The 14,324-nt window shown below is 44.8% G+C and overlaps 1 protein-coding gene across 1 annotated transcript in view; it reads right to left on the reverse strand.

The window, feature by feature from the left end:
- Pkd1l3 (polycystin 1 like 3, transient receptor potential channel interacting) overlaps window positions 1–14,324 on the reverse strand; it is a 60,302-nt gene that overhangs the window by 17,407 nt on the left and 28,571 nt on the right. Inside the window, 7 exon segments of the mRNA XM_052727664.1 lie at window positions 2,252–2,351; window positions 4,052–4,286; window positions 4,372–4,564; window positions 5,166–5,346; window positions 6,056–6,255; window positions 6,524–6,729; window positions 10,889–11,035. Of these exon segments, the coding sequence (XP_052583624.1) occupies window positions 2,252–2,351; window positions 4,052–4,286; window positions 4,372–4,564; window positions 5,166–5,346; window positions 6,056–6,255; window positions 6,524–6,729; window positions 10,889–11,035 (1,262 nt within the window).

Here is a 14,324-nt window from a genome sequence, read left to right on the forward strand (position 1 = left end):
TAATAAAAATTGGTTACTAGAAAAATGAAATTCAGTACTGTGGTGATATATTGTGTACCCTAATAAAATTTGCCTGAACACCAGAGAGACAAAGGAACAAGCTACTGCCACATCTCACCTCGCCAACTCCACGAATCCTCTGACTGAATGCCTCTGAGTCTTCAGTCGAAAGGTCTCCAGCCAAAAAAGCTCCTCAGCTGAAAAGGGCTTTAGTTCCTGTCTCCTCACGCCTTATATACCTTTCTCTACCTAGCCATATTACTTCCTTCTTAGTGCTGGGATTAAACGTGTGTGCCACCACTTCCTGGATCTGTTTCTCTCCTAGACTGAGTCAATCTCATGTAGTCCAGCGTGGCTTTGAACTCCAAGAGATCCAGATGGATCTCTGCCTCTAAGTGCTAGGATTAAAGGTGTGTGCCACCACTGCCTGGCCTCTGTGTTTAATTTAGAGGCTTGTTCTGTTCTCTGATCTTCAGGCAAATTTTATGAGGGTAAACAATATATCACCGCATAGCACAAGGATGGGTGCATAGCTGAGCTGTAGAGTGCTTGTCTAACATGCATGAACCTTGGTACCACACGAAACAAACCCTAGCATGTTCTCCCTGCCCCCCTTTTCTGACAATGTCTCTGTTGTCAGAAACATCCCAGGCTGGCTTCACATGGATGATCTTCTCCAACTCAGCCTCCCCGATGCTGCAATTACAGGCAGGCACCACCACCACCCATTGGTAAGGGTTTTCTCTCAGTGCTGGGAATCCAGTGCAGCACCTCACACACGTCAGACAAGTGCTCTATTGAGCTTGTCCCTAGCCTTTTCATCATAAACATTAGATTCAGTAGGCACAAACTATTCCGCTGTATTCTTCTATCTTGAACTAGAGACCTGGGCTTCTACTCAGGGGAGTGCACTTTGGGAACATTGTTCTCAAGTTTAACATGCATAGACATCACCTGGGCTTCTTCTCAATGCAGATTCAGGGATAAAGTCCCACACTGAGCATCGCTAACGAATCCAGGAAGGGACAATGGTCTGCTCTAAAGACTATACAGAACAGAAGAATGTAGGATTTATAGCAAAAGGGAAGGCTAGGGATTGAGGTAGGGAAAGAGACAGAGAGAGGGGAAATCGAAGAAAACTCACCAGTATACAAAATACGAAACCATCACTGGAAAATAAACAAAACCTCTCCAAAGAAAGTTGAAGATGGTGTCATAGAGGAATTGGTATTTGACTTTTCTTTTTGGTGCTGGGACTCACACTTCAGGGCCTTTTGTATGCCAGCAAGCACTCTCGCCCTGAACTATACCCACACAACACATGTCTTAAGGGCAGGTCACAGATCTTCAGAGGGACAAGGACAAGACCTTTGAAAAAGAAGTCACTTCACATAAAGAAAACAGTTCAAATGCATAAGAAATGAAATGAAGACAAGAAAGGCATTTCAAGTGAGAGTTTTTAATTTGTAAAACCTCACTAGGAATGGAATGCCTCGCCTTTAGCATGTCCACTGTTGAGTTTAAGCAGGCGATTACTAGCTTTGGGTCCACCACGTTCTCCTCCATGTCGTACCCCTTCCTTCCCTCAGAGAGGTAAGCTTTTCCTGAGTTTTAGAGATTATTCCTGTTTGTTTCTTCAGCATTTACAGAAACATTTACAGGGGATACACACACCTGCTCTAGCCAACACACGGATAACATCGTGCTAGCATCTTTGAGTCTTGCAGTTTTGCCTCAGCATTGTGTGTGCAACATTCCTCCAGGTGATGTCTTACAGTTTTGCCTCAGCATTGTGTGTGTAACATTCCTCCAGGTGACGTGAGTAACTTCAGTCAGATTTTTACAGGCTGTAAAAAGGCCCCTCAGACTTGGTGACTGAGCGTGGGGAGTTAGAGTACCTAGGATTACTCTGATGTGTAGAGCGTTGCGGGGTGAGGCCACCTGACAGAAATGAGAAAATACAGAAGAGTGGATTTGTGGGGCAGGCGGGCAGCTCCGTCTGAGACAACTGAAGGCATTCAGGTAGAGATGACAGGCAGTACAAGTGCCGTCTGGGGCTCAGGGAGGAGAGAGACATGGAAGCACTGGTTTCCAGGGGAATGTGAGTTTGTGACACTGGGCTCTCTGGGCGGAGATCAGCCAAGTGACAAGGCCTCTGAGTAAACTGGAATCTGAGGTAGCTCGAATTCTACTGTTTTTATATGGTTTGGTCTTTGTAAAATTAAACAGTAGCTGGGAAGATTTGAATTACCCCAAAGTGCTACGATTCTCTTGGCGTGTTGTTCCTTGTCTCTGTTAAGCCATGGCGTCTGGTTCGCTGTCAGTGAGAGCAGGAATGTGAGGAATGTCACCTGGAGACAAGAGGCATGGGGGAACTCCATGAGCAGGTACTGGAAGGCCCCAGACGATAATGTCACACATACAGGTGAGGGTGGAGACTCATAGTATGTCCCGTTTATTTATTTATTTATTTATTTATTTATTTATTTATTTATTTATTTATTTATTTATTTATTTATTTATTTATTTATTTATGCATTTATTTATTTATTTATTTATGCATTTATTTATTTATTTATTTATTTATCTATCTATCTATTTATCTATTTATTTATTTATTATGTATACAGTATTCTGTCTGCACATGTCCTTGCAGTCCAGAAGATGGCACCAGATCTCATTACAGGTGGTTGTGAGCCACCATGTGGTTGTTGGGAATTGAACTCAGGACCTCTGGAAGTAGTAGTAGTAGTGCTCTTAACTGCTGAGCCATCTCTCCAGCCCTGTCCCGTTCATTTATACATTTATATTATCGTGTAGCCATGGCATCCCTGTGGAGATCAGGATCACTTCCCAGAGTCAGTTATCATCTTCTACCATGTAGGGTCCAGGGATCAAACTCAGGTTCCTTTACTGACGAGTGACCTGACCAGCTCCTTGTGTGGGCATTCTCATGTTAAGAAGCTGTTAACTTATTTACACGTTGTCATGATTTTATGTTTTAAAAAGTTCAAGTTTTAGAGAAATACAAATTTTAGAGCTAGACAGACGAAAGTCATGTGAACTTTGGAATTTTCTTTTTCAGAACAGATGAAACAATGTTGGCCATCACTGGTAATTTTTGATGCTAGGTAAGAGACTTGAGACTTCATTATGTTATTTTCCATACTTTGATGTTCTTTGACTTTTCATTAGTTAAAAATTTAAATCTTTATGTGTTCCTTAAAAATTTTTAAAGATTTATTTATTTTATGTGTATGAGTGTTTTGCCTTCATTTATGTATGTATACCACTTGCATGCCTGGTACCCACAGAGGTCAGAAAAAAGTTCCACATCCTCTGCAACTGGAGTTATGGACATCTGTGAGCCACCGTGTGGGTGCTGGGAATCAAACCTGGGTCCTTTGCAAAGGCAGCCAGTGCTCTTAACTGCTGAACTATCTTTCTTGCCCCAATTCTGTTCCTTTAAAAAAGTGGTTTGTGGTTGGTTTTTAAAAGTTATCGTCATTGTTTTATTGTTATTGATATTGTTATTACCATCGTGTGTGTGCATGTTATGCAATACTTGTGGGAGTCAGAGGACAGCTTCATGGAGCTGGTTCTCTCTCTCTCTACCTTCATGTGGGTTCCTGGGATCAAATTTAAGTCGTTAGACTTAAGTTTCAGACAGCAAGTGTCTTTACCTGCTGAGCCATTTCATCAACCACAATGTTTGACCTGGAACTCACTCTGTAGACCAGTCTGGCCTTGAACTCATAGAGATCCATCTGCCTCTGCCTCCCGAGTGCTGAGATTAAAGACATGTGCCACCAACGCCTGGCCACACTGTTTGATTTTTAAAAACTGCCCCATCTTCAACTTTTTTTTGCCGTATGTATGCTAATCTATTAGTTGCTAGTCATTTTCTGTTGCTGCTTAACATAGATCCCTAACAAATATCACTCTGCCTGTTGATTTATTTACTAACTTTCAAAACACTCCGGTTTACACACACGGCCTCAGTTTCTCCAGCTTCCTACAATTGTAGTGGTCTGTCCCACTCTTCACATACCTTTAGTGGCTGGCTGACAAAGATGTCTTGAAGCACCGAGAGCATCATCGAAATAACCCAGCTGGTGGCTTGGTCTTTGTTCAACTCCAAGCTATAAAGTGTTACAAAAAAAGCCGAAGCCAGGCTAACGACACCTAGGAGGAGCCAGCAGATGTACTTCAACCATTTGAACAGGCCGAAGGACACAGGCACCTTCCTTTCTTCCGGGCTTAGGATGGGGAAACTGGTTGAGTGCCTGAAGAATAGAAATTGAAGGATTCATCTCTGGCTAGACACCAAGAGAAAGCTTACGGGTAGTGACAAGAGCCCAGAGTGCTTACCTGCAGGACCCTTGCTCCCTGGGAAGAAGTTGTGTTTCCAGGAGTTCGTGGAGCTTTTGAAGTTGGCTAACTGCTTCTGAGAAGTCATAGGGCTGGTGAACCCGAGCAGCACTGAGCTCACTTAGGTGCGAGTTCAGTCTCTGTAGAACTTGGAGCAGGTAGCGGCAGAAATGGTGGTGGTTTTCAGAAACGACTGCGGATTTAGTTCAGGTGGACATGTTCACAAATGGGAGATTTCAATAAACGGGGATCAGTGATGGAGATGAGTAATTTATTAGGTGACAGTAAAGCTAACGTTTCCCAGGACTGATGGAGATAGGCTCCAGCACCTGTAGTACTACTCCCCCCGAGGGTGCAGACCCATCTCACCATTGTACAGTTCTGAACTTTGACCCACACACTTTTAAAACTTTACTGAGCTTTCCCACATAAGCTCCAGTACTAGATAGACTAGTACATGCAGCCTAGATAGACTAGCAAGCGTCCAAACTGGATTCAAAATTCATAAATCACGCATCCTCGCCACTCAAGGGAAGAAAAAGATGACATGACAGGTTCAGTTGGTGGAATATGGGATCTAAATATTTTTACGTTTTTATAATTAGTACTGTAGTTTTATCACAAGATTATCTAGAAGTCAAGAGACCAAAGCTAACGGTCCAAGACTGAAAGCTTAAGGAAATTAAATAAGCATAAATTGCCTTGTGCTGAAAGGCAAAAATGACTAAGAACTGAAGGGGATGCATGGGAGTGGAGGCGATGCTAGAAGCATTACTAAAATCACTGGACTTTACCGTCTTCCCATCGGGATTCTGTCTGCTGGTGGCAGCCTTGATCTCCTAAGTGAGAATAAATGAGGCTGGAGAAAAGCGTCACCAGCTTGTTAATATCACAGGAACTCCATGAAGACTGTTCACACTCCGAGAGCAGATGTGTGTTTCTCCTGAGCAGGAATCCCACAGTTTCCTTTAATTCCTGGATATGGAACCGAGTTGAGAGGCTTCAGTCTGTCTTACAATGCAGCACTGGACACAATTACAGATGGCTAGCCTGTTTCTTTCAGTCAAGGGCACATCTTAGCATAAAGAAACCCAGTGCTTCATTTTCTAATGTTTTCAGAGAAGAGTCACCCCACAGTGCCTTCAAAACCATTTCTATCAGAGACTATAGAATGGAAGAGGGACAGTTTGCTCAAACATGGAAAACTAAAACAGCTCCGGGGTAGTATGTGTTCCCCCATGTTGGGGTCCACAGAGGTTTCCTAGAGAGATCTGAGCTTGCTTTACACATCAGGGTTACATAAGAGGAAGGATTGACCCGGTGCATGGTTACCAGGTGTTTGGAAGGGACTGCACTTGGCTGTGCTAGGGGAAGGTCTTTTGCTCTGTCTCTCTCCTCTATATTTCTATCTAAATATTTCCCACTCCTCCTGGCTCAAGAGTACCCCGGGGGAAAAAGTGGGGGTGGGCTCCCCACAGCCCCACACTCAGTCTCCAGAACAGTTCATAACCTTGGAAGAAAGCTAAGAGTATGACTGAGCACAAATCAGTGGACAGGACTTAGGGGAAAGACATAAAAGGGACCAGGGCTCATTCCTTGTGAGCATCTCAAGGAGTCCTCCATGACTCCCACCACACAGAAGGGGGAAGGCACTTCACATATCAAAATTAGATCTGAAGCTTACCGTGACCACCTGTGTAGGAGAGGGAGATTCATAAGCAAGACCCAAGGGGCAGGCAGCCTGGGTGGGAGGAAGTGGGGGCAGAGTTTCTGGTGGGTGAATCAGCTGGAAGAGCCGCCCAAAGACAAGATGGATAGGGAAGAGGATGATGGCAGTCTGGACGCTGATGAGTATCTCTGACCAGGTCACAGCAAATGGACCTACTGAAAGAAAAGCATGGTGTCAGCTTCCACCCTCCTGGGTTAGAGATACTTAACGTGGGAACTTATCTGGAGGTAGAAAGTGTTCCACAGCAGTAAAGATCCTGGTATGTTCCTAAGACAGTTTTATTTATCAATGAGAGCATGAAGAGAATGTGCTAGCATATAATATCAGGGCAGTGGACAGGGAAATGAGGGCACACCATGACTCGATTCCTAACCCTTAAAGAGGGAAAGACAGCCAAAATATTCCCCACTGCAGACAGCACACCTCAGGGCTCATGCTCACCCCTCTTGGCAGTGGTACCACCCATCTTCCAGAACATAACATTGATGACCATGTCACAGAGAAGTAGTGTCATACAGCAAGAGAGCCGCTGGACTCTTGTAAACTGGTTCCAGGGATGTCTAGTTGCAACGGAGAGCCACAGATAGTCCTGAGTGAACTTTTCTATGATCGTGGAGGAGAACAGGTGTCTAAAACGGGAAATTAGATGAGAAAAGACACAATTTGCACCGTTATTGTATGTTGTGTGTATGGGCTCATGTCAAGTGTGGGGTCAGAGGATAATTTGTAGGAGTCAATTCTCTCCTTATACTGTGTGGGTTCCAGGGATTGAACTTAGGTCATCATGCTAAGTGGCAAGCACCTTTACCTACTGAGCCATCTTGCCAGCCTAAGCTTTTACTTTGAAGCAACCTAGACTAAGGCATGGTTTGTCCAGCAACAAGATGCATAGCAACTTCTTGACCTCCACTTAACACCTTCCTGATCAAACCCTCAGACAGCATGTATTACATGAGATTAAAACAAATTTTAAGATTTATTTTATTTTGGATGCATGGGTGTTTTACTCGTATATATGTCTGTGTACCACACACATGCCTGGTGTCCACAGAGACCATAAAAAGGCACTGGATCTCCTGGAACTTGAGTTATGATGATTGTGAACCACCGTGAGGGTGCTACGGATTGAATCTGGTTCCTCTGCAACAGCAACAGATGCTTATACTGCTGAGCCATCTCCCCAGCCCTGTGTGAGCTCTTTTATCATATAAGATTTAAAAATAAAAAAAATCAATCTCATCATTTGATGATCTAAGAGTTTTGGTTGATTTCTTTTCTTCAAAAGCAGAATTCTGTTCAAGATACTTTAGGACATTCACTTTTGAATTACCTTCTGTATTCCCAATGTGGAGGAGCTGTAGGTAGTGTGTCAACTGGAGGAACTAAGAATACCTGACGAGACCTCACAATGACATAAACAGGGCTGGAGGGCGCACATCTTCAAACCCAGCACTGCAGGCAGAGGCAGGCAAGTCTCTGTAAGTTCCAGGCCACTCAGGGGTACATAGTGAGACCCAGTCTCAACCCTCCCCCACAAAAAACAGCCCCCCAAAACACCAAAGAACCTCCCCCAAAGAATAAAAATTATGAAAAACACAGAAATAAATCCAATTTGATTTATTTTGTGAGATACGGCATGTGTGTTTTGTAGAGGTTAGGCTTAGACCCCTCAGCCTCATTCATGACAGGAAAACACTCTGTCACTGATACACTGACCCTGAAAAATATGCTCGAGAAACAAAAAAGATTATATACACAAATATGGTTGAAGAGAACATTAGTGAACTGGAATCCACCCAGGCAGAGCTGAGTTTGGTTCCCAGAAGCCATGTTAAAAAAAAAACCAGGTGTGGTGGTGTGTGTGTGTGTGTGTGTGTGTGTGTGTGTGTGTGTGTGTGTGTGTATGTGTGTGTGTGTATGTGTGTGTGCATGAGTGCACATGTGTCTAATCCAAGCCCTAAGTGGGAAGAGATAGGTGGAGCCCTGGGGTTTAAGAGTCAGTCAGTCTAGCCCATTTGGTGAGCTCCAGACTAGTGATAGACTCTGTTTTTTAAAAAAAAACAGGGTGGACAGTCAGCTCTGACCTCCAAAGCATGCATGCGCGTGCGCACACACACACACACACACACACACACACACACACACACACACAGAGAGAGAGAGAGAGAGAGAGAGAGAGAGAGAGAGAGAGAGAGAGAGAGAGAGAGAATGAGAATTACCCGGAATCAGCCACAGAGAACATAAGAACAAATAAATGTACAGATACTGCTTAACAACACGAGGAGTGCTGAGAGCCCCCAGCACAACCAGAGGATGGCAGGTTAGTAGTATGTTCAGAGTTTACACATGAGAGTGTTTTTCAGAATTCAAACATGACTGTGTATATTAGAAGGACATTCTTATTGCCACATAGGATGAAAGAGTGAACCACAATATGAAGAATTGTGGCAAAATTTAGAACAGGAAGAACAAATCCCATTTCCAAAACTATTCTTTATCCGACATGACAGGGAGTTCACCCAGAGCAAAGTACATTTTTGCTAGAAGCCTGGGCAGAAATATTCAGAGGTAGTTTGATTTTACACCTGTTAAACAATGGGTTAACCAGAAAAGAATGAAACAAAAAAAGCTAGGGCATGGACATTCCAAAGGGTTTTGAAAATCTTTGATAACATTCCTGGAATCTAGAAGCCATATGACTGTGTAAGGCTGAGTGCTGTGTGTGTGTATGTGTGTGTGTGTGTGTGTGTGTGTGTGTGTGTGTGTGTGTGTGTGTGCATGTGTGTGCTCAGAAAACCCTCCAGGAATTCCTAATGATCACTCTTGGATGCCGGATGGGAAGGCTCAGGCATGGTTGCAGACAGCCCTCCTGTACATGGGAGGCATGGCCCACTGTGCCCACGGAGCCCTGCAACCAAGAGCGGGAGGCTGGCTGGAATCCAGGGATCTCAGGGAATGGTCTAATTTTCAGTCGGGCACGAGCACTACGCTAATACTACGCTAACTGTGCAAACATGCCAATCGTTGCACATGACAAAGAATCTAGACCTCACAGAATCAGTGCAGAGTCATCACTTAGTTCACAAACAGCATCAAATACAGCCACGCTGGTGGGGGAGCAGAGAGACAACTGACTCCTGGAGCATGCTGTAATAAAGATGCTGTTTTTAACACGTCAACACATGAGAATATCTAGGGAAAAGAAAGTAAACAGATGGCCTTCGAGGAGGCCAAGACACTGTATTTACTAGACAAGGGCTGCTGGCCCAGGCTGACCTGGAACTCACAATCCCCTGCCTCAGCTTCTGAGTACTGGGGTTACAGGTGTGCACCAGCACACTTGACCTCTAGACAAAGACTTAATCAGCTACTTTAAATCAAAGAACTAAAGGGGATTACGTTATGAGAACCAAAAAGAAAATAAGACCTTAGTCTTACTAAATAGGAGACCATGATAGTGGAAATTACAAGGAAAATGAGAGTTGAAAGATAAATAAGTGAAATGAGAAACTCACTGGAGTCTTTGGCAACCTGTTATCCTTTGTCTCACAACATGCATATCCTCGGAAATTCTACATCTAGGTGCCTAAGAGATTTCTGCACCACACATCAGGTACAAGACAATCCCTGCACAGTGACAAATCTTATTGGTCACCTAGCCCATGGCATTTGTTTCCTCTTTTTTTTAATTTTTTAAAAAAAATTTCAAGACAGGGTTTCTCTGTGTAACAGTTCTAGCTGTCCTGGAACTCACTTTGTAGATCAGGCTGGCCGCGAACTCACAGAGATCCGCTTGCCTCTGCCTCCGGAGTGCTGGGATTAAAGGTATGCACCACCACCACCCGGCTATTTCCTTTGGTCTAATAACATCCTTCTCTGCAGTGGCAAGGAACCATGGGACGCTCTCCCAGGCTATGGATCATGACTATTCAAAGCGGATCTTAGCCAGTTTGTTATGCCATTGTTTATGGGTTTCAGTTTGGGCCAAAGTAACCCAGGGGGACTCGATGTAACCAGCTATCACACACCAAATGTGATGGAGGACACTGGCAAGGTCAAGCCACAAAGCCTTTGCTGGTGCAGGCCAACCATAAACTTTATGTTCCCATGGCAATTTGAATACATTTTCAAAATTCACTTGAACTTCTCCCATCAAATAGTAGACTGTCTCTCCCCCGGGAAGCTCTACAGAGTAGGGGTCACAAAGAGCAGGAACTGCTTAGCTCTCCTGAAATGCCAGTCTAGGAAAAGCTGGTCACAAGATAAAACACCCAGCTAGCCTGAGGCTGCCATGCTGGGGCAGCCATGTGTAGGTGCTGTGTGGCTGACAGCTGCCACCACCTGCCAACCATGGTGCCAGCAAGAAGTTGCAGATGGCTACAGACCCAGCCAATCAGAAGGAACGCAACTACCCAGGTATGCCCTCCCCTTAATTTCTCAAAATCATAACAAAAAGAGAACGCTTGTTGGAGGAGTGATTTCTTCTGTAGCAACTGAATGGGAGCGGCTTCTTAGAAGTAACGGAACCTTGATGTTCCCACCACACAACGGGAGAAAAGGGAACATTCCTGAGGAGAGGTTATGGGCCACTTTTCCCCCTTCATATTTAGGCGTTTTATGTATGTTCACATGCTTGGCCTCTTACAGCCACTCATTTTGTCCTGAGGAGGGAAATGTCAAAGAAGAGTCCAAAATTGTGAGTCACTTACTGATGGGGAGACAAGGAGGAGTAAACAGCTGAGCTATATTCTTCTAAGTGTATATCAGCGTCTGTACTAACAATTGTACCTGAAGGAAGAGAGTTCCTTCCTGGAGGCCGGTGTGAAGACCCTGTCACGCTCGCAGTTGCCCAAGTCCACGGCCAGCCAACAACTGCACTGGAAATGCCATTTCTTCTTCACGGTCATATCACTGACAATCACTTGGCTTACATACCTATAGTCAGATAAAGGTCACCATGTCAGGAAGGAGGGCAGTGACTGCTTGCTGTGTGGTAAGAGGTTATCTTGCACTTGCAGTGAGTACCCAAGTAAGCAACTGATGCTTTGCAAGACAAGAATGATAGGCAGGCAAGCCAGTCCCACTTGCTGCCTTCAGGAAGTTCATGTTCAAGATGCTGACTGCAAATTTTGCTGCCTGAGAAGATGCATTTGTGCGTGCGTGCGTGCGTGCGTGTGTGTGTGTGTGTGTGCATCTCTCTTTGTTCTGTGTGTGATAATGATCTATTACTTCTTAAAGTATCCCATGCGCCTCTATTTTTCATCATCAATGTTCAACATTTATGACTTCTCACCTTATCTGGGTCTGTAGCCGCATCAGAACTATAGACCCTCAGATCTTAGATTTGATCCTCTACCTATATGTTTTTTTTCAAATGTGTGCATTTTCTGTGCATAATGTCGTGTGCACGTGCTACAGGGTGCATATGGAGATCAGAAAGCAGCCTTGGATGTCAGTCCTCTCCTTCTACCTTGTTTGAGACAGGGTCCCTTGCTCACAGCTGCATCCACTAGGGATTCTCCTGTCTCCCCCTCCCATTTGCTGTAGGAGTTCTGGGAAGACAAATGCACATTACCACGCCTGACTTTGGGTGGGGATTCCAACTCAGGTTGTCACACATGCATGGCAAGCACTTGTGACACTGAGCCACCTCCCCTACCCCTCAGCTACAGTATTTCAGCCTTTAACTATATCTAAAACATAGTAGAACAGCAGAATGATACACAGAGTACCAGTCGGCACTTCTCAGAGGCATGATGCGCAGCGCAGTGGTTAGCGCCTCCTGACCTCAGGTCTACAAAGGTTTTAGGGTGCCATGAACTACAATCCATACATGAGACGGTGAGCTCCACCCGTCACTATTGTGCACGTTCTGACTGCTCCATGGACTAGCCCCTCCCACAGTTCTCCCCATCTCTTTGGGGGTCTCTATTCTTTGAGACACAACAATCAAACACTGAAATAAGGACAGTTAGTAACTCTACCACGGCTTCTAAGCGTTCAAGCGAGACTCTCTTACAGTCTCTTCCTTTAAATCAAGAACTAGGAATGATTGGGCTGAGTGAGGAAGGCATTCAAAGCTGAGACAGGCAGGACACTGGTGCTCCTGGGCCAAATGGAAGCCAACTTAGGACCAGGAAGGAGAAGGTCTTGAAGGAGATGAAGATCACTACTCTAAAGGACACGCGGATGAGAAAGCAGAACAGGCTTCATGTTGATGATGGAGAAAATTTTAGTGTTCTGGGCAACATCAGACCAGACACAGCATTCCCGAACCCTTATCCAAGCAACACTGTAACTCTCTTCAGTTCTCTGAAGATTCCCAAAGGTCAGGAAGCAGCAGAAGAGGCTCGCAGAGCCTGGCTCATGTGGTTTACAGCAAGAAGCTGCTCCTGGACACGCGACGCAAAGGGAAGGAACAATGTCAACGAAGAAGATGCAGAAGGAAATCTAGAAGATCCAGCTACGACCTTGGATGAAGAGGGCTACGCTCAACAGGTGTTCAATCAGATGACGCTGCGCTGCATGGGAAGAAGGAGCCATCTTGGATTTTCATAGCGGACAGGAAAAGTCAGTGCCCAGTTTTGGTGCTGCTGGTGACCTGAAGTGGTAGCAAATGCCAATTTGCCATTCTGAACATCTTATAGTTCTGGGAAATTAGATTGAATCTGGACATGGTTCAGCAAAGCCTGGATGCCTGCACACCCATTTACAACAAGGTGTAGTGAATGTTTTAGCTCGTCGGTAACTACTACTCAGAGAAAGTTTTCCTTTAAAACCACAATAGTCACTGGGAACATACTTGGTCCCTAAGATCTCTGACAGAGATACACAGAGAAGTTAATGCTGTTTTCATGCTGGCTAACCCAACATCCATTGTGCAGACCACAGACCAAGGAATTATTCCAACTTGCAAGTTCTATTAAAAAATACACTAGAGGGGCTGGAGAGATGGCTCAGAGGTTAAGAACACTGATTGCTCTTCTAGAGGTCCTGAGTTCAATTCCCAGCACCCACATGGTGGCTCACAACCATCTGTAATGAGATCTCGAGCCCTCCTCTGTGTACATAATAAATAAATCTTTAAAAAAATACACTAGGCTGGGCGGTGGTGGCGCACGCCTTTAATCCCAGCACTTGGGAGGCAGAGGCAGGCGGATCTTTGTGAGTTCGAGGCCAGCCTGGTCTAGAGAGCGAGATCCAGGAAAGGCGCAAAGCTGCACAGAGAAACCCTGTCTCGAAAAACCTAAAAAAAAAAAAAACACTAGAAAGAGATTTTTGGCTGATTATGGTGATGTACACCTTAACCCCAGCACTTGGGAGAAAGAGGCAGGCAGATATCTATGAGTTCAAAGCCAACCTGGTCTACCTAGAGAGTTCCAGGCCAGCCAGGGCTACATAATGAGTCTCTGTCTATAACAAAAAAGATTATTATTTTTTTTTACTTTATCTGTATGTATGTGCACCAGATGCATTCCTGGTGGTAGTGGGGATTGAACCTTTAAGAATATTTTGTTAATTAAGAAGACCCTCTACACACACACACACACACACACACACACACACACACAACCCAGAAGAGCTATCCAAACCAACAGATGTGAGTAACAACACAGGACTACAGAAACCGTGAAAGGTGACATGACCCCTCCATAGACCAGAACTCAACGACTGGACTCAAAGACATGGAAATGGCTAAAAGGCCAGATGCAGATGCCAAAGGGTTTCTGGTAAAACGATGACCGATCCGAAAGAGGATGCAAAGCAGCAGATGATTCAGTCCAGGACCGGGAGAGGAAAGTCAGGAAATGAAGAGGAAAGTCAGCAACATGGGTTACATTGAGTCCTGTCTCAGACAGAAGACTTTAATCTCATTTTCAGGCACCCTTTTGTTATTGTCACCATTACTATGTGCTGTTGACAGTTATGACACAATAAAAATGAGGGCGAGGCTCGTCCTCCATTACACACACACACACACACACACACACACACACACACACACACACACCACTGTACTGTCAGCTTCCATATTTCTTTCTGGGTTTTGTCCTCTGCAGACAGGAATCCAGCAGCCACTTGTTAGGGTTTGGCTGAAAGCATTATTGTTTACCATGGTAACTTGCTGGTCTCTCGAAAGGCTACAAGGGACCTAGAAACAAGAGCCAGTGAGGTGGCTCGGTGGGTAAAGGCACTGGCCACCAAGTCTGACAACCTGAGTTCA

Source organism: Peromyscus californicus, unplaced genomic scaffold (genome assembly GCF_007827085.1).
Source record: "Peromyscus californicus insignis strain IS unplaced genomic scaffold, ASM782708v3 Scaffold_8__1_contigs__length_139910024, whole genome shotgun sequence".
In the NCBI taxonomy this organism is placed as follows: Eukaryota; Metazoa; Chordata; class Mammalia; order Rodentia; family Cricetidae; genus Peromyscus; species Peromyscus californicus.